This window comes from Ictalurus furcatus, chromosome 17 (genome assembly GCF_023375685.1).
Source record: "Ictalurus furcatus strain D&B chromosome 17, Billie_1.0, whole genome shotgun sequence".
Classification (NCBI taxonomy): domain Eukaryota; kingdom Metazoa; phylum Chordata; class Actinopteri; order Siluriformes; family Ictaluridae; genus Ictalurus; species Ictalurus furcatus.
Window position 1 is genome coordinate 3,502,965 of NC_071271.1, and position 27,089 is coordinate 3,530,053.

At 39.3% G+C, this 27,089-nt stretch overlaps 1 protein-coding gene across 1 annotated transcript; it reads left to right on the forward strand.

Annotated features, from left to right (window-relative positions):
* Nucleotides 1-187: 187 nt before the first annotated feature.
* scaf4b (SR-related CTD-associated factor 4b) lies at nucleotides 188-26,939 on the forward strand. Its single transcript, XM_053647052.1, has 18 exons — nucleotides 188-458; nucleotides 2,849-2,932; nucleotides 3,100-3,144; nucleotides 3,260-3,421; nucleotides 3,545-3,674; nucleotides 4,613-4,761; nucleotides 5,348-5,443; nucleotides 5,566-5,648; nucleotides 6,434-6,494; nucleotides 6,964-7,026; nucleotides 7,162-7,226; nucleotides 7,440-7,621; nucleotides 7,802-7,902; nucleotides 9,493-9,606; nucleotides 9,957-10,113; nucleotides 10,549-10,652; nucleotides 24,891-24,942; nucleotides 25,996-26,939. The coding sequence occupies exons 1-18, from the start codon at nucleotides 429-431 to the stop codon at nucleotides 26,367-26,369; spliced, it is 2,052 nt and encodes a 683-aa protein (XP_053503027.1). The 5' UTR covers nucleotides 188-428; the 3' UTR covers nucleotides 26,370-26,939.
* Nucleotides 26,940-27,089: the final 150 nt, after the last annotated feature.

The window sequence follows — 27,089 nt, forward strand, 5'->3', positions numbered from 1 at the left end:
TATCGTGTCTCTTTCGATATTAAATAAAAGCTACATATGAGTTTGTTTGTTTTTTAAATGATGCTGTAATGGCGCTGCTTACCTTAACGCCTACTTCCTGGGTGCAATGGTTCCCATGGTTCCCATGGTTGCCATGGTCCCCCCCACTGCCCCGCACGTCATTGGGCGTGGTTATGTGTTTTTACAAATCGCTTTCGTAGTGCACCACGTAAGGGGTGGGAGCCATTATTTTATACCCTACATAGGCCACCTACATAGTGTTTAGGGAAGTATTTGGGCTCGACCCCGTGTGTATACGTATGTGTATGGTTTGTGCTTCGTTAGAGGTTGTTCTAAGTTACATTATTGTTCTCTTTAGCGTTGAGTTCGTGCACGGATTATGAAAGCAGTTTAATAATTAAACGCTTTATGTTCTGAAGGATAACAGTATGGATGCGGTGAAAGCTTTCAACTCTGAGGTAAAGACCATTTCTTATCAAATTCTTGTCGACGGCTGTGTATGCTAATGTCAGATAAGCTATGCTAGCTAATATGCATGACATTCGTTTTGTTTGTCTTGTTAGGAAGTTACTAATGTTTTTTTTTTGCTACTGTTGCTACTCTAAACAAGAGAATACATGGTATAAAATGTGATGTTAGCAGTTTAGCTTAAGTTCAGTTTTGACGCGTAGTTATTTTTGCTGAAGGGAAGTCCTGTAACTCGAAGGCCTGCTCTGCACTGCGCATGCGTCAAAACGGCGGCGCCAGCAGGCAACATGTATCTAATAAGACTTTGCTGCTTTTTAAAAATGATAATTTTTGTTTGTCTAAACGTGCAGTAGTTGATTTTTCATGCCTTACTTGTACAAATAACTTGGAAGATCTGTAGAATATGATTTTTGTTTTAAAAGATTTTGAAACTGACTTCCGGTCCGGAATGCTTGCTTGTTTGGCTGCGCTTACTGTCAGTCATTGCATAGACACTTCTCTACGCGCCACAGATGATCATAGGGGCGGAGCTTCGTGAAAGTGGGCGGGATTCATTCAAATCTTGAACCTAAATAACTTATAATCTTATATTCTGCACCGTTTTAAAGTAGTTTCCTGTGTTATTAACACCAATATGACGGTATATATAAGGGGGCAGGGGGACTACGAACGATCGTGTTTCTTAAAATAGTCAATTCTGCAAAAAAAACACAATCAACTTTCATCACAATCAACAAAATCATCCTGTACTAGTCATGTGTTCATCCAGTTAAATGTGTTTTTATTCCTGTTATACAACAGCAATCTGAACATCATTCTTTTAAAAAATATACTTTATTGAAGAACTCCATGTTGTACACTTTAACCATTTATGGTTACATTTAATGTAGTGGAATGTCTGCAAAATAAGTTGATCCTGGTTAAGTTATAGCTGTCGTTCGTTGACTAACCTAGCTCTCTCTCTACCCCTCTCTTTCTACCTCTCTTTCTACCTCTCTTGCGCTCTCTACCCCGCTCTGTCGCGCGCTCTCTACCCCGCTCTGTCGCGCGCTCTCTACCCCGCTCTGTCGCGCGCTCTCTACCCCGCTCTGTCGCGCGCTCTCTACCCCGCTCTGTCGCGCGCTCTCTACCCCGCTCTGTCGCGCGCTCTCTACCCCGCTCTGTCGCGCGCTCTCTACCCCGCTCTGTCGCGCGCTCTCTACCCCGCTCTGTCGCGCGCTCTCTACCCCGCTCTGTCGCGCGCTCTCTACCCCGCTCTGTCGCGCGCTCTCTGAGTTAATAAATAGCCTACTGTTTGTCATGTGACTGAGAGATTTCCCTGAACAGCTTCAGCTCGAAGTGATGTCTCTGATTGAAAGGGAAACTGATTGTTGCCTACATGAGGTTTATCATTTCGATTTGAATCAGGACTTTGAAAATACACAATCGAACCATGTTGAATTTACAAAAAAAATTGTATTAAAGTACCTCAAGTCAGACACATGGAACTGACGTACGCACTCGAGTTAAGTAAGCACAAGCTTCTTTCTTTTTTTTTTCCTTTTTTCTTTTCTTTTTTTTGACCCTCACTGCAGTGTACTGGTGTGTAATATCATTCATATTTCTGGGATATTTTACACTGAACTGTCTTAGTATTTTTTTTATTTAAAACAAAATCAAATGTAAAGCACCTTGTAATCATTTCAGCACATTGCCATAAATTAACATGAGTTTTGGCAGCTCTGTAGACTGTTTATCTTGCTTTTTTGTCTTTTTGGATGTCAGATTATTATTTTTTTATTTATTTCAAGTAGAGGTCGAGCGATTTTAGTTTTTCAAATTGATACTGAATGGAAACAACACAACGTGAAATATTGCTGAACCTTATTACAAAAATAACTGACTTATTACAAAAGTTACTGACTGTACGTTTAAATAAATAAATATATATATATATATATATATATATATATATATATATATATATAAATTTTTTACATGAAATAAATATCTAAGCATGTGTATTAACGATTCATAAATATTAAGGTGAATAACAGATATACATCCAAACTGAACTAAAAAGCAACAGTATGAATAACAAAAATGGAGACCTCCAAAATGAATCAAAAAACACTTCAAATAACACAACAAAATTAGTCAGCGATGGTGTTTATTTCGCCTCTAGAGGTCGCTCTCGTACTGCATAAAGACCACCGACCCTTCTCAGCCTCCTGCGATGGACACAACCGGGGAAAAACTATCAAATAGTTGGATAGTTCCAGCAGTCGTTTATCGGTGCAGATTAATCCACTCCGAGGTTCACTCTCGACACTACTACCTTGACGACATTCTTCTTGATCTGACGTGTGAAATCTGGACATGACATTTCTCTCCCTCTCAGATGGCGTCCATGCTGGATATGAACCCGCCGATCTCTCGAGCCAAAATGATGTCCATTACCAAAGCTGGGATGAAGGCAATTAAGGTGCGTTTATTCATTAATTCAGCTCGTTCCTTCGGCATGCGTTTGTAGTACGCTGTCGATTTCCTCAGCAAATCTTCTTCTTTTGAATTAAATCGCGTAACTCGTTTTTAATCGCTGTTGATCTACTCACTTGATCTACTTTTTTTTCCCCCCTTTCCTTTCATCAGCTGTATAAACATGTCGTCCAAATCATTGAGAAGTTCATCAAGAAGGTGTGCGATCGATTTAATACATCATCTAGTAACATTTCCATAATCATATATTCATCTGTAAAATATATATGTATATATAAAAAGTCAAAGTATTTTGTTTTGTGTGTGTGCGTAGTGTAATCCCATGCTGAAGGTTCCGGGCCTGTATGTGGTGGATTCGATAATCCGACAGTCGCGTCATCAGTTTGGAGAAGATAAAGACGTGTTTGGGCCGAGGTTCCTGAAGAACATCAGCACCACCTTTCAGAGCCTGTACGAGTGTCCTCCTGATGATAAGGTGCCAAATTATTTATTGTTGTGTTTTTTTTTTTTTTTTAAATTATTTATTTTTCCCACAGGGATGTTTTAAACATCTCTGCTGGGTTTAAACACCTACTGATGATGATGTGTCTGAATAAAGGACAAGATCCTGCGTGTGTTGAGTCTGTGGCAGAAAAACTCTGTGTTCAGTATGGACGTCATTCAGCCGCTGGTGGACATGGCCTCGGCGCCGGTGGTGTCTGTTATGGAGAATGGTGGTATGCTCAGAGGTACAGATAAACACACACGCACATGCCCTGTGTCCATGCTAGCACATGACCAGTCTCTCATGTCGCTTGTAGTTTGTCTCTTGTGCATGTAGCCTACAGCTTAACTAGTTAATCCCTAGGGGTGTAACGGTACACTCCGGTTACTAGTCGATTGATTCATGATTCTGATTAGATTCTCAGAATATTTTGAACAAACTTTGAATTAAAAAAAAAAATTAAGACTGACTCATAAACAGTGTGAAACTGTGCTGTTTTTTTTTTTTGGTCTGTATAAAACTAAATAAATCAAATTACGGTTTAATATTGTTAAGATATTAACCATATTTTAAAAATAAATGTGCACATTTTATAAGTTCTCCAAAATTTTCAGCATTTTTAATAAACAGCGTCTGACCCGGGGACTTGAAAACGATAAACTGAGCTCCGTAGCAGAAAGAGCTCCAAAGTCGGCGAAAATGCTAGACTTCCACAGCCTTTAGTTTCCTTTGAAAGCAACCGAAGAGCTCTTTTGAATCGTTAGAGCAAATAACAAGGTCACATGTACCAGCTAACTCTTTCTCTTTGTATTTTAATTCCGTGGGTTTCCTGGATTGGGACCTTTAGAGTTCAAAGAGTGCAACGGCATTACGTGCACGATTAATAGAACGCTGATTTGATCAATGTGAATCAAATGTTTACATGATGCACATCGTCACAGTGTATCGATAAACTCCTGTTAAACACGAAATAAACAACACACTAATCTCTAGTGTGAGAACCGATTTATTTTTCTTTTAACGATAGGTCGTATTTCACAGGATAGGATCAGAAATCAATGTTTTCGTTCTTGTGTGTCCGAGAGTAAATGGAAACCGATCACAGGTATTATCTAAAGTTGTGAGTGGGAATCCTTCGTGAGAAATATCGCTCACTTTTCCTGTGTGTATGTGTGTGTCCAGCTGAAGCAGGTTCTCCAGCTGAAGCAGTGTGCGTTCAGCCGACACCAGAACCGTCCACACTTCCTGGACCTCAGAACCCAGTAGATCAGCAGAACAACGTGACGCTCGCTGCTGTGGCTCAGTTCCTCCAGTCTGCTCAGGGGCTCGACGTGAGTGACGTGAACCTGAGAACATTAAGCACACATGACACACACACGTCTTACTATAGTCTCCTGACGTTCCGTACCTAATTTATTTATTAAATGTGTTTACATTTCTATTTTTTCCCCACACAACCAGAGGGTGTCCTGCATCTGCCACATACGTAAACCTTATCGCAAATGAAATTGAAATTAATTTTTGTTTAAAAAAACTTGGGGGGGGGGGCCCCCTGGTGGTCAGAACACTGTATGGAAATGAGGACGCACTGTATTTGAGTGCAAGGAACGAAGCGTGAAGAAATCCGTTTCTGTTGTACATCGAAACGCGTCATAATTTGCGCAGCTCTTGCAGTTGTGAGCCAATGAAAAGATTGCATTGAGCAAAGCTTGGTTAGTTACGGCTGATTGCATTAAATAATATATATAATTTAGAACTTATAGGATGAGACATAATTTAGTGTATGTAATGGGCCGGTCAAATGAAGAGGAGGGGAAAAAAACGTACTTATGATTGAGAACATGACCAGAAGGTAAATGTAAAACTTAAAAATCTGTTTCTTATGTGAAATTGATGGGGTGTGTGTTTACCATTCAGCTCCAGCAGATTCTGCAGACTCTCCAGCAGGGAGGCGCTACACAGGCTAGCACTGCTAACTCCACCCCTGTCCAACACAATAGTTCAATCTCCAAGGTAACGCACATACACTGGTTATAACTATTAATTAGACATTCATTACAGTATATACAATGTTTTATTTATGTATTTGTTTGTTTGTTTGTTCATTACAAACCCCCCCCCCCCCCTTCACGTAGGTGCTGCAGGACCGATTCGACTATGATGAGGAACCAGATGTCGAGGAACCACAGCTGGCGGGAATGTCTCCCGCTTCCTCCATGTATGTTTGCCTGTAGATTTATTTATTTACTATTTATACTTCAGCGCTGTTGAATTCTCCTATCTGATTGGTTGGCAGAAATTCAAGCAGCAACTTTTCCGTTTAAACCGCTAGTTCTTGAAGGGTTTTTTTTCCATTCGTGGAAGGAGTCTCCAGTGTCAGTGCTTCGTAAACAGTCAAGTTGCCAGGGCTTATGTGTGTGATGCAACACAAGGTCATGCTGTTGATGGAAAATAATCAAACCTTTGGGTGAGAACAGTGACTCTTCTTCGTGTCATTCGTTATTTTCCTGTAGCGGGAACCTTTATTGACCAGGTCTCCCTGGAAGAAGAGATTGTGATCTCTCGATGGGATCTTCCTGGTAAATAAACAAATATAATCGCGTTCCCTCTACCCACCTCTACCACAATTAATTGCTTTATTTAATTCTCTGCGGTTTGAAATTTGGGATCGGACCGAACCCAAAGAATTGACCTCGCACTTGATTCATACGTGGCGTGCTGACTGTTTGATGAGAGTTACGTCCCCGAGATGTCGTTCAGCAATGAAGAATTCAACCAGTAATGTCTCTTCGAGCCGGAATGGAAAGTTCGCCGTATTATTCGTATCGTGGCGCTTTTTTATCGCGTCGCGTCGGATTACATCGTTCTCTTCTCTAGTGACTCTTCTTTGTGCCAGTATCTGTGTCATATGCCATGCGTACTTGGACATTTTCTCAATGAATGTTACTTAAGTCCCTTTTTTTTTCTTTTTTTTTTTTTTCTTTTATCTTTTATCTTGTGCAGAAAATTTCGAGATCTGCAGCAAACTCTTCAGGGCCGCCTACTCGGCCAACTTTCCAACGAGGTAACACATTTGTTTGTTTTTTTGTTTTTTCTTTAATGCTAGCAGCAATATGAGTGTGTTTTGGGAAATAAATGAAACTATATTAAAATCTATTGATTCACTAGTTAACTAGTTATGTTAGCTATCACTTTCTGGTTCAGCTTAGGTTTCCAGTCAGCTGAAACATAGTACTGGGCAGCACACTGGAGATTGTACTTGCTTGGTAGACTAGCTGATGAATTTACTTCCCAAAGTCATGTGATTTTTATCCAGTTAGCCAGTCACATGGCTGGCAGGAACTCAAATAACCACTCTTTGCAACCGTGGTGAGCAGAAAAGCATCCAGCAACAGGCTTAGAACAGTGTGCACAAGCTCGCCGAAACTGTGTCGAATTTAACGTCTGTCCCTAAGTTGAGACACATTCGTGTTTGTTTTATTACCCTGCTCTGATTCATTATTTATTTTTTACTTGTGATTCCTAACATGCAGGCTGAACAAACCGTGTCCAACCCCGATGACCCCACCACTCGCGCCATCACAGAACCTAACACGGTAGACGCCTTCGCATCTTCCCTCACCTGCAGTCTCATTCCTACATTCACTTTTTTTAAAGCCCTGTTAATACTTTCAATGTGTTTCTCAGATTATTGTTTTTGGCTGTACTGTTAATGTTTTTTTTTTCCCCAGGCTGAATCGGGACACTCCTGCAGAGATGACCGAGACAGAAGGTACAGCAGGAGGTCGCGGTCAAGGTAAGTTCTAGCGTGATTTATTATTATTCTTTAGGTATGCACAACATTTGCACACTTGACGTGTTAATTATGTTAGCAAAGTTGGCGGATGCTTTAAGAGAAAAATGCTTCGATGCAACGCCGAGCAGCGTATTAACCGTTTATACAGATTTTTCTTTCAAATCCTTCCCATGATGCACTTCGAATCTGTTCCCTGACGTGTAATCTCTGCAGGTCACCCAGGAGGCGCTCGTTGTCTCGCTCTCTCTCTCAGTCTCACTCGCGACACTCACGGTATAGGCGCTCTCGTTCCCGCGAGCGTCGGAGGAGTCCGCCGAGATCACGTGCAGAGGACAGGAGGGAGATGGAGAGGAGACACAAAGGACTCCCACCTATGAGGAGAGAAATGGTCAGCGGTCAGTGCCAGAGATTTATTTATTTGCTTGGTTGTATATTTTAAAGCCCTAAATAAATCTTGGGTAGGGACGCTAGAGTTTAATCCAATCCAGATTCATCTTAGATACAGCAAGATCTGTGTGTAGTATGTAGCGAGTAAGTACGTGGGCATTTTGTAAAGTAAGTGTGTGTGTGTGCAGTGTGCAGCACGACTCTGTGGCTCGGTCAGCTGGACAAGAAAACGCAGCAGCAGGACGTCACCAGTCTGATGGAGGAGTTCGGCCAGATCGAGTCAATCAACGTGAGCACACGGCACCATCTTAAGTTTAGATGCAATATTGAAATACGATGATTTCCTTGTTTATTATAATAGTAATGTTTGTTTATCAAGATCATTAACCTTGTGCCCTGCACTAATATTGGCACCCTTGGTAAATAGGAGCAAAGAAGGCTGTGAAAATTTGTTTTTATTGTTTAAACTTTTGCTTAAAAAACTCATGGATATCAAACAATCGTGAACACAACACGGGTTTATCCAAAAAAAAAAAAATATCTTTGTTAAATGTAGGTGTGCAACAATTATTGACACCCTTTAAGTCAATACTTTGTGCTACCTCGCTTTGCTGAGATAACAGCTGAGTCTTCTCCTATAACGCCTGATGAGGTTGGAGAATACATGGTGAGGGATCTGAGACCATTCCTCCATACAGGATCTCTCCAGATCCTTCACATCTCAAGGTCCACGCTGGTGGACTCTCCTCTTCAGTTCACCCCACAGGTTTTCTATGGGGTTCAGGTCAGGGGACTGGGATGGTCATGGCAGGATCTTGATTTTGTGGTCAGTAAACCATTTTTATGTTGATTTTGATGGATGTTTTGGATCATTGTCCTGCTGGAAGATCCAACCATGACCCATTTGAAGCTTTCTGGCAGAGGCAGTCAGGTTTACATTTAATATCTGCTGATATTTGAGTCCATGATGCCATGAATCCTAACAAAATGTCCAGGTCCTCTGGCAGAAAAACAGCCCCAAAACATTAAAGAACAACCGCCATATTTTACCGTGGGCATGAGGTACTTTTCCATATGTCTACCTCTGTGTGCGCCAAAACCACCTCTGGTGTTCATCTCCAAAAAGCTCTATTTTGGTTGCATCTGACCATAGAACCCGATCCCTTTTGAAGTTCCAGTAGTGTCTGGCAAACTGAAGACGCTCGAGTTTGTTTTTGGATGAGAGTAGAGGCTTTTTTCTTGAAACCCTTCCAAACAACTTGTGGTGATGTAGGAGACTTCGGGTTGTGGTTTTGGAGACTTTCTGACCTCAAGACACAACTAACATCTGCAATTCTCCAGCTGTGATCCATGGAGATTTTTTTGGCCACTCGAACCATCCTCTTCACAGTGCGTTGAGACAATATAGACACACGTCCAGTTCCAGGTTGATTCATAACATTTCCAGTTGACTGGAACTTCTTAATTATTGCCCTCATGGTGGGAATGCGTGTTTTCTATGCTTGTGCTATTTTCTTATAGCCACTTCCCATTTCATGAAGCTCAACAACCTTTTGCCGCACATCACAGCTATATTCCTTGGTCTTACCCATTGTTAAGAATGACCAAGGGAATTTAGCCTGTATGTTGCCTCATATTTATACCCCTGTCAAACAGGAAATCATGGTTGACCAATTTCCTGTTCCTAGTCACCCAGGTGTATTAAAAAAAATACAAAATATCAGTGGTACTATACTTCAAATATATTATTCTCATAGGGGTTCCATTAATCATTGCACACCATTCTTAGTGTGTGTGTGTGTGTGTGTGTGTGTGTGTGTGTGTGTAATAAATAAATAAATATATAATATATAAAAACTTATTTCTTTCTTTCTTTCAGATGATCCCTCCCAGAGGCTGTGCCTACATTGTCATGGTTCACAGACAGGACGCCTACACGGCTCTGAATAAACTCAGCCGAGGAAACTCCAAGATCAATCACAAATCCTTCAAGGTACAGCATAAATGATGCTTGTGTGTGTGTTGCATTGCACGATATACCGATACTAGAAAGGTATTGCGATACCTGGCTGTTCAAAATGGTACTACGCCTCGTTCTGTTGGGGATATTATTATTATTATTATTATTATTATTATTGGTTATTCGTTTGATATCGAGAGTGTACAACTACGTACAGCTAACTTGTCGACATTCAGTCATGTCAGTTGCTTAATTTGAGTTTTTATGTAGCTGATGATCACGGTCCTATATAGTGTCTAATTAAGGCCTGTTTGTCATATGGTGATTAGCTTCAGCAGTGTATACACCTGTTTTGACATTTAGAGTGTGTGTGTTTTTATCAGATCGCGTGGGCGATGAACAAAGGTGTCGGAGGTCGCTTTAAGAAGTACTGGAACATGGAGCTGGGCGTGACCTATGTCCCCTGGCAGAAGCTGAAGGATACGGAGGTAGTGGCTTTGCAGGAGGGAGCGGTGCTCGACCAGGAAACACTCAAACCAGGTACAGTCCACACACACACACGTTCAAACAGATATCGCAGAAACATACGAGGCCATGTCTCCTACCCCATACTTGGTGCACTAGAAAGCTATTAGGGATGCGGCTGCTTAGTCCTATAGAGGTGCACTCCAAACTGTACACCCCGTGTAGTGCACTACTCGAAAAACTATGTAGCCTATGTTATGTGCTTGAATGGGACAGAGCTGATTGTGGCTCTTGCACACTAAATAGTGCTCTCTGTCACTACATAGGGTAAGATTTAATGTAGCATACATGGTGTACTCTGTGGAGTATTGAGCCATTTTGCAGTTACCCCCCTATTCCATATACATGTGTAGTATCTAAACTAAGTAATACTTTTTTTTTTTTTTAATTAAAGTAAGTAATACTCTTATTTGGCATGTTATTTATTGGAGTTGTTGATCACTAACGTAGAGTGGGCCTCGTTGCTTGCCGAGCTTAAACCCGTTAAACCCGTTGGAGACGGCGGAGAGGGACCCAAAGGAGAAAGCGAGGGCGGAGCTTCAATCGAGTCACAGGTAAAAGGTCTTAATGGAGTATCTGATCAAACTTTTTTTTTCTCTTTCTCATTCGTTTCTTCTGGAGGTAAAGTGTTTGCCGACGCGTCACACTTGCGTAAGAGCTCATCCATTTTACAGCAAAATGTCACTTTGCGTTACGCGACACGTGTTTGCACTTTTAAAGCTTCTTGTACGATGCATGGCTTCATTGCGTCGACAAGTTTAATGTCAGTCTTGGAACTTTTAATAAAAACAAAAAGGTTAGCATCATGACTGTTTATTTCCCCTCAGTGCTTTCATTGTTTTTTTTTTCATTTTGCCATGGGTAAAGGGTCATGGGTGTTTTTATTTTTATATATATATATATATATATATATATATATATATATATATATATATATATATATATATATATGTATATGTATATGTATATGTATATATATATATATATATATATATATATATATATATATGTGTGTATGTATGTGTGTAATATATATTTTTTAAAAAAACCCACACTACCCTGTTTATTGATGGAAATGGAGCACCAGGGAGCAGATGTTATTCCTCTGCTGCGAATAACACTGACACGGTAGTCTGTGTGCTGCTATTATGAGGATATTTAATGCTATATTTGTACATATACAAAGTGCACTTTATCTGGTAGGTGGACCTGATAAAATGGATTATTATTATTGTTATTATTATTATTATTATTATTATTATTATTATTAGGTTGGTGAAACCAATAAACTATAAAATAAATTTGTGTATATGTACAGTGCCTTGCACAAGTATTCACCTCCCTTGAACGTTTCCACATTTTGCAGTGTTAAAAAGACGGAGCTGAGATTGACTTAATTTAGATCATATGCCATGGCGCTACGTAAACAGATAGAGTAAATAGAAATAGTTGAGTTGAGTCAACCTGTGTGCAAATAGTGTAACATGATCTCACTATAAATACACCTGTTCCTCAATGTTAGAGAACATACCTAAACAAGCAGCATCATGAAGACGAAGACAGTATCAAAACTGTAAAAGCAACAGTCAGGATTTTGGTTATAGTATTCTTTAGTGGAGTACCATTAAATCCATTATTTAAAAAAATTAAAGAAACTGACCCAACGGCGACTCTGACTAGAGGAGGTCGTCCACGAAAAGTCACTGACCGGGTAAGGAGGGCATTAGACAGAAGCAACCTAGAGGCTACCACCACCATGTTTCACTGTTCTCAGGATGGTCTTCTCAGGGTCCTAAGCAGTGTTTGAGTTTCCACCAAAAGTAGGGCCATGTGCTAAGGTGTAAAATTAAAATGTTGGTCTTCTCTGACTGGTGAAACGTGTTCGATACATTTACTGAGTTGCCGACACGCCAAACAGGATTCATATGGCTCGGCACGCTTCCGTATAGCCCAGCTTTGTGAAGCATCCGGACTGCGATTATCCTGTGAACAGCATCTCCAATCTGAGTTCAATCAGAGTTGCTCTTTGAGGAAAGTCATGCCATTATATGGCTATAAACTAAGTCAATGGCAAATAGGGCAGTTTATATACACTTATTACATTAAACACGGGTATTAAACTAAATACATTTAGTTTCTTGGTCTTGCTTAAGGACTCTTTTTGGCTGTTCTGGCATTTCAACTTTGAACCTTCTAGCTCTGAGCTGCAGAACTGCTTCCATGAGCAGTATAATGATTGGGAATGAATTTCCCACTTGGCGTTTTCTAATGAAATGATCACCTCACGGCACGGTGCGTCACTTGAAGATAAACGGTGACTACAAGAGCTCACCAACATTTTCAGAGGAAATCACTGGAACTTTCAAGCAGGTGGGTTTTTTGTTGTGGTTTATTTTTTGTTTGTTTTGTTTTAAAAAGAAAGAATGAAGGAAAATGCAGTCCATGCAGTCAAAACCTGTTCTGCATTTAAGGAGGGTGTGTAGCTATCTTTAGTTTTGGTTGCAAAGGACCAGAGTGCAGACAGCCTATTTAAATGGTTCCTTTATTCCGTGGGCCTGTTTCAATACAAGCACATCAGTCAACTTTTGATCGAAAACAATAAACTACTATTACATCATTTTAAACTGCGCCAGAATTTGTGTCTCCAAACTCGTGGTCGTTTGTTGGAAACTTTTCTGAACGCCCCAAATGTGAGACATCAATAAACATGATCGACAAGTGAGCAGTTGCTTCCAGAGTTGATTTGACCGATTTAGCTTTATGCATCGGTCACAAAGATCTCTTAATAATTTTGGAGCACTAAATTTATTAAAAAAAGCATGTTAGAATTTTTTTGTTGCTTAAATATACTTTGTTTACTATATAAAATTTCTAATTAACAAAGTTATTCTAAAACTTAGCTGTAATGATATCAAAATATCCACAAAATACAAACTACAGCAACTGTAGCTAGCACATTTTGGTTATTATCTGTATTGATGGTAGTAACCAGCTAATTAGTAGTTAGTTCATATTAAAGGTGCATTAGGCGGTTGTGCGGTGGTCTTTATGATAGATGGGTTGTAAAATCAATTTACAACCTTTTACTCTGAGCCTACACCCATTTTCACCCCTCTATACACAGATCCGCCCCCAAAACCTCTGACGGTTCTACTAGAGTTAGCATGCTAACTAGAGTTGCCGTTAGCAAACTGTCATGACATCACTTTCAAGCGCACTCAGATATTCAGCTGCTCGAATGCCAAGTTACAACCCTATTAACATGCAAATAAATCATGAGGAGGTGAAGGGGTCTTTGTATGTTTTAAATCATAAACTAGCACGTTTATTGCATGTTATTTTTTCCCCACTGGATTTTTGTTGGAGGTTTTGACGTGTAGGACAAGTGATTGGTCTCCCCTCTCCAGCAGTAACCCTGAAGGTTGTAAATTGATTTAACATCTAGCACATGTGGAATCTAGTTCCTGGCCTGATTAAGTACTGGATGCATTTATTGGCAGTTGAAGGTATCACTTTTGCAGCGAATGCAGTGCCAAGGAAAGAATTTCCCTGAACAGAATAAACACCAAAAATATCCGTTGCACCATTCGCAGGTAAGTTCGCCATCTTTGGTGCCCATTTTTGGGTTCCTGTTCCAGCTATTCTGCAACTTTAACTTAACCTATTTACTATTTCTTGAAAAGTGAAGCAGCAGAAGCTTATGCTCAAATCGCACCAGAACGTGAGCTTGTATATTTTAGCAAATGTCAAGTTCATGACCAAGTCACTTACAAAGAATGGCTTTTAGGTCAACCTGTTTGAGGCTGCGCATGACCCTTCTTCAGTGTAACACCACCACAAGAAAGTCTAAGGACGGCGGGCATCCTAATGTGTTTAGTGGTTTCTCGTTGACGAGCTGTTTATAGCAGCTATAATGTAAGCGATAACGGGAACGAACATGTTTGGTGGCTGAAGTTCTGCAACATTAAATGTAATTATAAACTGGTGAAATCTACAATGTGGTGTTGAAACCTTGCAGATGCATGATTGCGCAACTATCAAAGAACTAGAACCAGCCTCATCGGAAAAGGCTATGGGGAAATGAAAGTGAAGCCAGATCTACTAGAGAAGTGGTCACCAACTGTGTTCCTTGAGATCTACCTTCCTGCAGGTTTTTATCTCCAACCAAAATCTAACACATCTGTTTTAGTTGCTCAAGAACTTCTTAAGTCAACGATTAGGTGGTCGGGTAGGCACCATTACGCTTGGAGCTAAAATCTTCAGGAAGGTAGATCTCCAGGAACGGGGTTGGTGACTACCATATTAGAGTGTGGTCCAGGAACATGCACAACGTCCTTCTAGACCAGGGTGTAGGCCGTCAGATGATGTGCTAGCGAAAACGTTCTGCATTATATGTTGGATGTTGCGTGGTGGGTAAAGACGAAGCATGAACCCCCTTGCCGTGTTGTCCAACTGAACGCTTGGAGTTAAACGCTTTCTAAGACAAACCGTAAAAAGGTTTCCACAAGGATGTCCGTAAGCCATGGATTCAGGAAACCCGGATGACTGATTACCGATCTGGGATATTTTTGTGAACAATGGTGCCATGTTGAGGTTTGAGTTTCCCTCACAACTTCTGAGGTCTGTATCTCCTTTCCTGCTACAAGTGCACACTTGTGAACAGAAAAATGCAGAGTTTATAGTGGGGAACATGTTTCTACAGCAGTGGTCACAAACCCGGTTCCAGGAGATCTACCTTTCTGAAGACTTATCTCCAACCATAATGGTGCCCACCCAACCATCTTATCATTGCCTTAAGATGCTCCTGATCAACTAAAACAGGTGCGTTTAGATTTAGGTTGGAGATAAAACCTGTAGGAAGGTAGATCTCAAGCAAGAGTGACCAGTGTTCTATAGGAACACGCTATCATTTTCTCTCACACAGCTAGCATGCTAACATCAAAACTGTAACATCAGGTTTGCAGGATTCAGGTGCGAGTACTTGCACTTAAACAGTGTCACCTGGAGCGCACTATCCACAGCAAAGAAAACGTTGCTTAAGTAGTTTGCTTCGCACTCTGTATGGCGCGCTGTAGCTAATTAGCGAGCATGTATAGCATTCTAGTGGTCATGTACAGACGGCAGACATTTAAACTTGATGTTCTAGTTTTATTTACACTTTAAACAGCTTCAACAGGAGCTGTTGTTCAATGGAGCTGGAGATTTGGTGTGTTGGTATGGATGTGAAAATCACCAAGCGCTGGCTCACTTTCGGACATCTGGCACAAGAAACGAGTTCAGAATCATTTAATCAAACAGCCGGGACGTTTAAAACACTGGGTTTTCTTCCTTCCTTCCTTCCTTCCTGATGGAACTGGAGAGTTGGTAAGAGTTGGATATTTCTTCACCTCTTAGCAATACACATTTTATACCAGTACGCATAAATCCTCCATCACAGCGCTGATCGGTTATAAACCCTGGCTGAAGCGATGTCCCTGAAACCCTGCCCGTGCTCGGGGCTCGTACTGATGTCAGATACATGTGTTTAGAAAGAAAAACACTTGCACTTTTCTATTTCACTTTACGTTCCTCTCAGAACCTGAACATGTCTGTAATAAAAAAATTTTTAAAGTTACGCTTTGCTCCAGTTTTAGTACAGATGTGGCCTTAATTAACATAAAAATGTTGTATACAGATTGAGGAGTCGTCATAATTAAACACTTGCTATGTTAAACTGTGTTGAAAAGCCCAGTGTATTCTGGGTAAGCTGTGCTCTTGAATTTAGCAATGATGTCGACTTGTAGAGGATTGGATTCAGGGACGAAGCTCAGGATTTTTCAACATCTAGTCTCAATAATAATCAATAAAAGCCTTAGATTAACGCGTTACTGACAGAAACCTGCAGAAATCACCCAGTGTTGCAAATGGAAAACTAAAAACACACCGATCAGCCACAGATTTTGTGCATTTAAAAAAAAAAAAAAATTATTTATATTTAAATGACTTTGCATGAAAAATTTCATTCCTTTTTGGTTTCATTTTCGTTCCGTGTAATGCTTCTGATCTCTGTGTACAAGTATTCAAGATTTATGAATTGAGGCAAATGGTCCCACATTATGGATTCTGAAAAAAATCTCTACGTTTGAGTGGGAGTTCTGCTTTACGTGATTGTCCTCATCTTTTGAAAGGAAGCGTTAATCAAGGCTAATGGTCATTAGTGACCATGTGACTGCAAGAATGTGTGTGTGAAATTCTCCAAAAACACACAAAAAAAGTCTTTGTGCTACATGCACAGTTTTGGCCATAAAGTGAGGTTTGTGAACACAACTAATAAAACCATTTTACGAACCTGACACGTCACATTATTATGGGTTTACGGTGGTATAGTGCAGTAACGGGTAATGTTGCTGCTTCACGGTTCCAAGTTCCCCGGTTGGGTGTGCCCAGAGTTTCGCATGTTCTCCCTTCGGTTTCCTCCCAAAAACATGTCGGTAGGAAGATTGGCTGTTATAAATTGCCCATAGGTGTGTGTGTGTGTGTGTGTGTGGGGTACCCTGCAGTGGACTGGCGTTTTGTCCAAGCTGTATTCCCACCACCTTACCTTCTTCCAGCCAGCGTTCCAGGGGGTCAGTTCCAGATCCACCACAAACCTAACCAGGATAAAGCGCTTACTGAAAATGAACGAACTAACGAAAAATAATTTGGAGCCGCAGCAGTTCCTGCATCGCTGAACGTCACCATCCGTCGTGCTGTGGTCACCTCTGTGAAGAGTTCAGAGATCTCAAATGAGCAGGATTGTCACAAATAAACTCGACTCTGTTAAAGACCTTCCACACTGTATAAAACATGTCTTATATTATGATTATTATGATGATGATGATGATGATGACGTCACTCCTGGGGGAATTCATTTGAGGGAGGGAGAAGATTAGATCGCATCGGAAAGGTTACAGTGAGTGTCTGTGGTTTGGATATTTTCGCCAAGCGTAAAGATTTCATTCCGATTTCAGATTCCTTATGAACTGTTCACGTATCCTAAACTGGAGGCTCTGTATAGACACTCTCTATTTTTAATGCACGTTACATGTAATCCAATCCAAAGTTATGCATGTGTGTGATGCAAGGTTTCGGGTCAAAGTTAAAACAACCACAACAACAAGAAACAAGTTGTTTTTGTTTTTTTGCAATTATTTCCGTCCCCTCAAAACGTCATCCCAAACAGAGCACGAGAAGAAGAGTTTGTTACGGCAATAACGAGGAACAAAGACGTTGAAATATAAAACGCACACGTTATCCATGTTCTATCTTCATGTTGCCTGTATTAAAGGGCACTGTCTGGAAGTGCTATTGCGTAACTTCCTGTGAGCTACGTCACAAAGCGCTGTCCGCCGTCTTTCACATACACAGGCTCAAAGACGCCAACGATTGGTTAGCGTCGTACTGACTGACGCGCAGAAAGCATGGCACCTTTGGCTCTCTTGTACTCCCGGCCCCGGACGGCCATGGCATCGTCGGTATTTGATCTCTCGATCTCACGATTTCCAGGAATCAACAGGTAAATCTTTTATATTTCCTCACCGCTCTCGGCTCTGGTTTGTTCATTAGGGGTATAAATCACTGCGGCAGTGTTGTGGTGCTATATGAATAAAATCGAATTAAATTCCACTCACCCGTATCTGCAACTTTTAGTTAGTAAAAGTCTTGCACTTTAGGAATGTTTACGAACTGCTAGCTGTCAGTAGCTCAGATTCGATTACGGCACTTACACCATTGTTTACGTCATCGTGTGTAATATTAACTATCACATATACAGCTAAGATGTTAGGAAGTTAGCTAGTCACTCTCTTTAACTTGTTTAGTTCCATCAACAGTCTTGTAAATCATTGTAAATACTTATTTACACCATGTCTAATAACAGGCCAACAGCTCAAGATCAGATATCTTAAATAATCCCAGTCGGACCAGTTCTGACTAGCTAACGTGTATTTATAGATGTTACTGACTGGTTATTGACTTGATTTCTCCCAGTGGAACAATTAGAAGCTCAACCTGACACCATAACATAAGGGATGAACCTTTTCAAGTTCTTCTGGTTTAACTGGGAAAGTAGGTGGATTCATCTGGTCTGGTGATATTTTCGATTTGCCTACACATACAATCTGAACTTTTACTGAGGGTAAGAGTGTGGGTATGATTCTGAGCCTTTCATTTGCTGTCTGATTATGAAAAAATAGTTTGGGTTGGATTTAATCAGGTAAGGTGGTCAGACGGTTGGTGATTATTTTCTATCGCATAGCAGCGGATCAAAGGTTTATATTACGGAAGGGCGTACATCCGATACCCAGGATCGTTATCAGGCTGTTATCAGACAAAAAAGGGGGATTGGACAGGGCGGGGAGGGGGACAATTAATTTGATCCGATCTTGTAACAAATAGAAAAGATTTGAAATTTGATTTGGGAATTAATTTTTTTTTTTAATTGAACTATAAATGTTTACATATAAAGAGACTTCATTGTATTATTTTTTCCGATCGCAGAAATTGATGCGAAATCAAGCAAACTCTGCAATATTCGGAGGAGCTTGCTATTTTTCAAAATCACCGCTGATTTTCCATAGATTCGGGTCGAGACACGTCACATGACCTCATCACAACACGAGTTCAGCCAAAGCCCTCTTCGGTTCACGTGCGTCGAACATGAGTACAGATAACAGGTCTCATTTGCTAACAAACATCACTGCGAAAGAATTCCGTGCAATAGCAATTTCACCGATTCAGGTAGTTTTAAGTAGTTGCATTGTAAATTTTGTTTAAACAAACAAACAAAAAAGCCACAGCAACATGAAGCATTTTTGGCCGTGACAATCACAAAAAAAACCTGTGAAATCCTGCACGGACTGGTGAAAGCTGCGGTTTTGTCTAAGTCATGTTTTTTTAATTGTATTTATTGTATTATATTTTAATTATATTTTATTGTATTGTATTTTTTATTGTATTTATTGTAAGTGCTGCGGTTTAAAAAAAACATTTTAAAGGAAAAAAAATGGGACTGGTATCAATATCCGCTGATACTCGTGGTTTCAGTATCGGAAGAGATAGCTGTATCGTTCCGCCTCTTTTTATTTATTTTATTTTATTTATTTTTTTATATGAATGCGCTCCTGTCAATACATTGTGATTTCTATGGTAACAGCTCATTCACAGGCACTTTTATGCTGGACATTCAACATAAGCTAAGCCTCATGATTATATAACGAAGGATGTATAATCATTGATATCATGAAGTTTTCTGCTAAGAGATGTTTATGGATCCTTAATGTTTTTATGGAAGGAGTCTTCAGTGTCTCCGGTAACGGTCAGTAGGTTTTCCACCACGGGAAAGGCTTCAAGAGTTTACGCTTTTGCCGTTTATCAGTAACATGACAAGCTGCTGGGTTTTTTTCTCTTTCTTTATGTTCAGGTAGGGGGGAAAGCCATGCTAGTGAGGGAACGACTGTTTATAGCTGCTACAGTGTGAGAGAGAACAGGAACTGACTTGGTTTTTTGGTTATTTTATTTTTTTATTAAAATTAGCTATAAACATCAAATAAAAATATGATGTCAGTCATTAATAATAATAATTTGAGAGGCAGACGCACACAATATCCCGCAATCATGCTTGATTTATGTTGTTACGTTACTGTTAGAATTTTTAGTTTTTTGCTTTTTGTTTTTAGTTTAATTTAGTGGTGTCACATGATCAAGTGGTGATTGGCTGATCAAAATTTTACTTACGCCGCATCCTCATCAAGTCGGGGACATTTGTTATGTAAGGTTTGTTACTGATACACCTACACACTCATGTTTGAATCCCAACTCCCTGACATTTTTAGCTACACTTTGAATATTTGTGTTTTCGGCCATCTTGGGATTTATGAAAGTATTCCTGAAGGAGATTACTTCCCCGCCCATAGCCAGACTATCCAACCCCTGACCCCCGAATAGGACAAACTTTTTCACTTCTCATCGTTTTGTTTTGTCTACCTGTTTGTTCATGTTTAATGTTTCTATTTTGTTCAGGGCACAGAGACCCAGGGTGGAACGATAATAAAGACGTAAATGTTACAGCTGTGTTACTGACTAGACTAGGTTTTGGTGGAAAGTATATCTGAGGAAGTTCTCTGAGGAAGATTTGAGTTTTGTTCTTGAGAAAAGATGCGGCAAGTACAATGGGCCCCTATTGGTTCTACAAGTGACAGGAAATAAATAAAAGGTAAACGCGTGGTTACATGGGTGGAAATTTGTCACATAAATCAAGCTAAGATTTATAAGCGAGAGATTTTTTATTTTTATTTTATTTATTTTTTTACAGTTACATTCGCTCATTTGGCTGAGACTTTAATCTAAAGCAAATATTGGTACCCTTCCCAAAAGGTGTGGATTTAAAAAAAAAAAAAAAATTTGTTGAATGTGACGCGAGTAAAGAAGATTGTGATCAGGGTTTCCGTTAGATGATAAATACTGTTATTCGCCCAATAAAAACTCTACGCAAATTCAGCTCCTGCCAGACACAGTGTCCAGTAAAAAATATTCACTGAATGAACAGACAAATTTCAAAGTAAGTAACTTCTGTTTTTATGTCAACCCTGTTATAAGTAAATTCTGTTGTTGGTTTTATTTTTATGTAAATTCTGTTTTATGCCACCAGACAGTAATTTGATTTGAAGTACATATCATTTTTAAAGTCAGTAAAGGATTATTCAAAACTCCTTATTAAATAATGCATGTCTCTTTAACTGAATGCTAGACAATATGCTGAAGGATTTAAATGTCGCTGGAATGAGACTCATGTAGTTTTGCTAAATGGTTCCCAGTTCTCTTTAATATCTTCTTCTTTTTAAAAAAAAAAAAAATCTGAAAAAATTAGACAGCTAGCAAAGTGCACATCTTGGCTTCAGTGGATATAAAAAGTCTACATACCCCTGTTAAAATGGCAGTTTTTTGTGATCCCCAGCTTACATAAGTGTGCACACCCTTTTATTATTGGGAATGTGGCAGTGTTCAAAATCAACCAATCACATTCAAACTCTTGTTAAATGCTAATTAATGTACACCTGCCATCAATTAAAGTGACTGATTAACCTAAAAATAAAGTCCGGCTGTTCCTGTAGGATTTTCCTGACATCATCTTGGTAACATCCAACTGGAACAATCACGGGCCACAACCAGCTTACAAAGCAGGTACGGCATAAATAATGGAGAAAATATGGCATGATAGTGACACTACTAAGAACAGGACATCACACTAAAATTGATGAGAAGATCAGGAGGAAACTGGTCAGGGAGGATGCCAGGAGGCCTACAGCAACATTAAAAAGGAATTGCAGTAATTTCTGGCAGGTACTGGGTGCTCCCTACATGTCACAACAATCTCCCGAATCCTTCATATGTCTGGGCTATGGGGTAGGGTGGCAAGATGGAAGCCTTTATTAACCAGAAAGTACATTTTAAAAATCTCCCAGAATCATGTGGAATAATGTGTTATGGTCTAATGAGACCAAAGTTGAACTTTTTTGCCATAATACCAAAAGATATGTTTGGCACAAAAAAAACCCCACAGTACATCACCAAAAGAACACCATCCCCATGGTGAAGCATGGTGGTGGCAGCATCATACTCTGGGGCTGTTTTTCTTCTGCTGGAACTGGGGCTTTAATCAAGGTGGAGGGAATAATTACCAGCTCCAAATACCGGTCAATTTTTACACAAAAGCTTAAGGCTTCTGCTAAAACATTTAAGATGAAGACAAATTTCACCTTTCAGCATGACCATGACCCGAAGCAAACCTCCAGATCAACAAAAGAACGGCTCCACCAAAAAGTTCAAGTTGTTGGAATGGCTCAGCCAGAGTCCAGCGCTAAATCCAGTCAAAGATCTATGTGGTGACCTGTGGTGTACAGGAGACGCCCAGACAATCTGACAGAGATGGAAAGCTTTTACAAGGAAGAATGCCAAAATATTGCGAGGTGAAGATGCTCCAAACTGATCGACTCTTACCCAAGAAGATTGATTGCTATGATAAAATCTAAAGGTGCTTCAACTAAGTATTAGTTTATAGGGTGTGCACACTTTTGCAACCAGGTTATTGTACATTTTTTGCTTTTCAGGTGTTTTGTTTTTGTTTTGTTTTTTCCCCCTAAAATGATTCTTATTGATTTTCACTTTAATTAATAGGTTAAAATTTCACAACAACGGTAGAAAAGGTTCTGACATGATTTATCTTGGTTTCATTCTTTTCCATCAAACAAACCTGCCATTTTAACAGGGGTGTGTAGACTTTTTTATCCACTCTTAAGTAATGCTAATGCCGCTCGTCACGGGGGGTGTTTGTCTGGTTGGTCTTCCAGGTGGGACTTTTTTTCCTGACATGTGCAGAAAATACAGATACATAGTTCAATTACAGAATTAAAAATTCCTGCCACTCAGTCATATACACGTTCTATTCAAATCAGGAATGAACGTTTTCCTCTTACTCAGTCAGGTACTACTTTCTTCAAGTCCAAAGATCCTTGCGGATCCTACCAGTAAATAGTCATTATACGGTCGTGTGGTCGAACAAACAGCAGGTTTCTTCTTCTTAAAAGCCGATTCTGATCAGCCTAACTGAGATGATGAGGAACGCATTGAGATCACGGAGACGTACGATCCTGGTTCCGAAGCAGGAAAGTCGAGAATATGCATTTGCGAGATAACGTGTTGGTATTTCTTCTTTAAATACATTTCAAGTTCATTAAAACAAAGATAAATAAAATGTTATTAGCAGCGTGTCATGAAGTAATATTTTTCCCTAGCAGAAAGTTCTTTTTTATCTGTTTATTTAAATGGTGATTGTATGCAAAACAAAAAAAAGTTAATTAAACATAACTTGATGGTGTCATTCTTGTATAAACCAACATTTCAGTGTTTTCTTTCAGAGGTATTAACACATGACCAGAATTATACTCATCTGAATTATACTCATTGTCTAAAGAGATTCTTTTCAACAACATTCCTTCTATTAAACAGTAAAGTGCGTTTTTGCTTGTAATGCTTGGGCGTAAGCCTATTGCAGTGCATTGTGGGATTTCATAAGTACCCTGGGTATTTTTCAGTACACTTTTCCGACATGAATACATGATGATGGACTTTTATAAAATGTACTACACGGTAAAAAAAAATTGTAAACTGGCCACATTACGAATGAAGAGGCAGTGGTCGAGGAACTGACGGTCCAGAATGCTTATCTCGAGTCCGTTACACAAATCTGAGGTTTTAAGCATGGTTAGGATTAGGGTTAGGGTTATGGTACATGGTGATCAAGTTCAGATTTTTCAACTGTTCATACACATGCGTTAATAAAAACTTTATTTTGGCCCTATTCAGTCTGGATGATTTTTTTTACCCAGTAAAGTGTTTAGTCCTGTCCGATTTCCATCACATCGGTCATTTTTTAACGGACTATTCATTTCTACATCTTAAAAAGATTGCGCCGTATTCTACCTTCTCTAAAAGGACCTGTAGACAAACCCTAGGTAAGGTATATCCTGTCCGAATTTAATGTTGGAAAAGGTTGCGTTATGTACTGTGAGTAGGAGGGCTTGGCATTCTTTCTTCAGTATAAACACTTCAGGAAGTGCATCTCTTACCAAGAAACAAAACGAAGAACCTGTCAGATCTGTCAGAAAAGCAACACTTATTGCTACGATGTTATTGTGTTGAGTAGATGCAGCCTACACACGTTATGGTCATGTGACCTGCCAATTGTCAAGCGCTACAACACGCGATAATAATTATAAAGATCAAAACAATCAGTTCATATTTAAAATTAGACGAAGACCGTAGGAAAAGTTGTTGTTTTGGCGGGGGGTTTTTTGGCGTGGTGAGAATGTGAATCTTGTGAAGACACGCCCATTTCTGTGATTTATACAGAGATCGTTTATCCCATGTGAATCAATCGTAGTTCTTACAGACAGTAGTTCTTCCTTAACACGCATGTTCAAAAACCTTTTCCTGTTGACTAAAATGCTAATGAACACTTGATGATGTTTTAGACCGTAAATAAATGTTTTATGTTAACCCAGCCATGTACAAATCTGCACTGCTGGATGTATTTTCTTTTGGGAAGTTGACAGCTTTTACTGAAAGGTCTAAGTTTTTAGAACTTTTTGCAACTATACTAAAAATCTCAATGAGAGATTTCAGCTTTTAATAAGTACTCAGACCTTTTATTCAGTTTCAATCTTCTTGGGTCAGGTCTCTATAAGCTACGCACTCAAGGCTGGGTCACTCAGGGACATTTATGGACTTTCCTGAACTAAATCTATGACACATTAAGGTGTGCAGATGGTATGAGGTAAGGGTATGAAGAAATCCAGAACACCAATGTATATAAACCTGGATCAAACATTCAATCAGTGCAAAGTCTTGCCAACTTTTGACATTTGTGACACAAATTCTGAGTCTTGTATTCGGAGATCTCTTCCAGGTTTTGAATCTTTCCGTTGGTGATCGTCTCTTGTTTGGATTTGTTCCATCTGTGAAGTTCTGTGTTTGACCTTTACTCTCGTTTTGATGCGGATTCCTCACACAGTCCTGTGCGATACAGGCGTCATTTTTCATCCTGGTATCGAAAAACATTCTCATTCGCAGTGCATCGTGACGTCTGTGGCAAACACTTAACCTCTGTTTTTTTATTTTTATTTTTTTAATTGATCAACTCCAAACTAATATCTGTATCCTGTCCATGTTGGATTATGCATATTGATTAGTCTTTTTGTGTTTTCTTGTCATCTCAGGTGCCTGCTGTGAGCACAGAGTCCGGCGTCAAGCGCATAAACGCCCTGCTAGGTACGAGAACTTAGAGTTAAACTGAAAAATGTGACATTAATAGATGTTTCTAGTGAAGCATTTAGAGTTTGAGCACATTATTTAAAAAAAATATGCATAAACACAATAAATCCACAGAAATGAGAATCTAGATCCAAAGGACACAATCATATTTCATAACATATTGCAAGTCATTCTGTAGTTGATTTCATGACAGTTCCCCTCCCACCAGATGCCACTCAGCTGGAGTGAGTTAGCATTTATAGCATTTGCTGCAAATTTAGCTTTGTCGCCCTTGCTGTCAGTAGAAAAGTGGCTACATGTTTCAAAACCACACAAAAATCCATGAGTCTCTCGTGAACGCGCCAGTAATTGAAAAGTTTTTAAAGCTTAATTTTAGGATTTGGGGAAAATGGGCTAGGGATGTTTAACAATTTGTCGAAATTTCATGAATTCTCTGAAGAAATTATTGGAAGATAGAAAATTTTTAAAATATGTAATCCCATCCCAAAGTTTCAGTAATTGCCCCAAGAAAATATTAAACAAATTCTCGAAATCCATATCTCATTCATTTTTTTTTGTTTTCATTTCTGCAAAAAAAAAAAATCGGCAGAAATGATTGAAAATTGCTGAGAAATTTCTTTGTCTTTCCCTTTTTATGAATTTCCCTAGATTAATAAAAAAACAAAAAACTAAACAAATTGTGCGATTTTGAGAAATAATTAACCAAACATCCCTAGCCCATATTCCAAAAGTCTCAATGATTCCACACAAAAAAAACAACAGTTAAAATCTCTGTAAAAGTTATTGGAAATTGGTGAAAAATGTATGAGACCTTTATTGATTTTTGTGTCATTTATTTCTCAATAAAGAGTTCCATAGACGCTTCCATATTGATTTTAGGAAATTAATCATCCCCAAAATCTTAAACATTTCCCTTAAAACATCCCAAACAATCCTCAAGATCCCCCAAATTTCCAGGCACATTTGGAAATTAGAAGCTGACTCTGTGACAGGTTTGATGCGTAAATTTGACACATTTATCCATTTCTTCTGATTTTGTTTTAAACACAGCTGACCCTGTGGAGCCTCCATCAGAAAACTCTATCAGCAGCCCCCCGAGACAGACTGGACCGTTACCTCTAAATCGTCCTCCTCCTACATTTATGCCTCCGTTTCCCAACATCCTGCATTCTCCACCCAACGTGCCCAGGGCTCCTATGTTCCGGATCAGGTTGCCCATGCCGGTTCCAAAAGATCCTGCTGAAGATTTCCTACATCCAGGCATCATGGAAGCCGAACACTGGAACGGCAGGCCTTTCAGAAACGTCTGGCATGACAACGGACCACCCAGAGGGCCACCCACCTGGTTTGGCCCAGAGCCTACATTCAGGCACAGCGGATGGAGCAGAGGAGGTCCCTGGGGTCACGGACAATTCAGAAACTGATACTCCAAAAACAACCCTTCAAATATCTAAGACTAATAAAAACTCATATCAAACTAACCCCCCAAAAAAGGAAGGAGTTCAGAAAAACTTCCTGTTTAGAAACCTCATAATTACAAAATAATAAATATCTACCAAAATTACCAAAACATTACAGGATCGTACAAAAATCCACCAAATGATTAAAATGTATTTATTTTTTTAAAAGATTTCTATACGTTAAAAATAAATTCCCAGTATTCTACAAAATTCTCATTATTCTCTAAACCTCACAATTACAACAGAATGTCTACTGACAATCTGCAAAGAAATCCACAAAATTACTTGGATTTATGTATTGAAAAGGCCGAGAAATTATATTCAACAAAGAAAATTCCCACAGGTCTGTAAAAATTTTGCAAATTTCGCTAAACAAATGAACAAAAAATGGGACCGTTTCCAAAACGTTACTGAACTTTACAAAAAAATCCACAAAAACATTTTTTTTTTACCTGAATTTCAAAAACCCTGGAATTTCTTTACAAAGTCTTTGCACACTTGAACTAAATTTCAAAGATAACCTCCACTATGAAAGTTCACACAAATATATATATATATATATATATATATATATATATATATATATATATAAATAAAACGGTCTGAAAATTCCACAAAAGTTGCCCAACATTTCTCTAAGCTTCAGAATTTCCCGTTTGGTTTCAGTAAACCTTTCAAAAATGA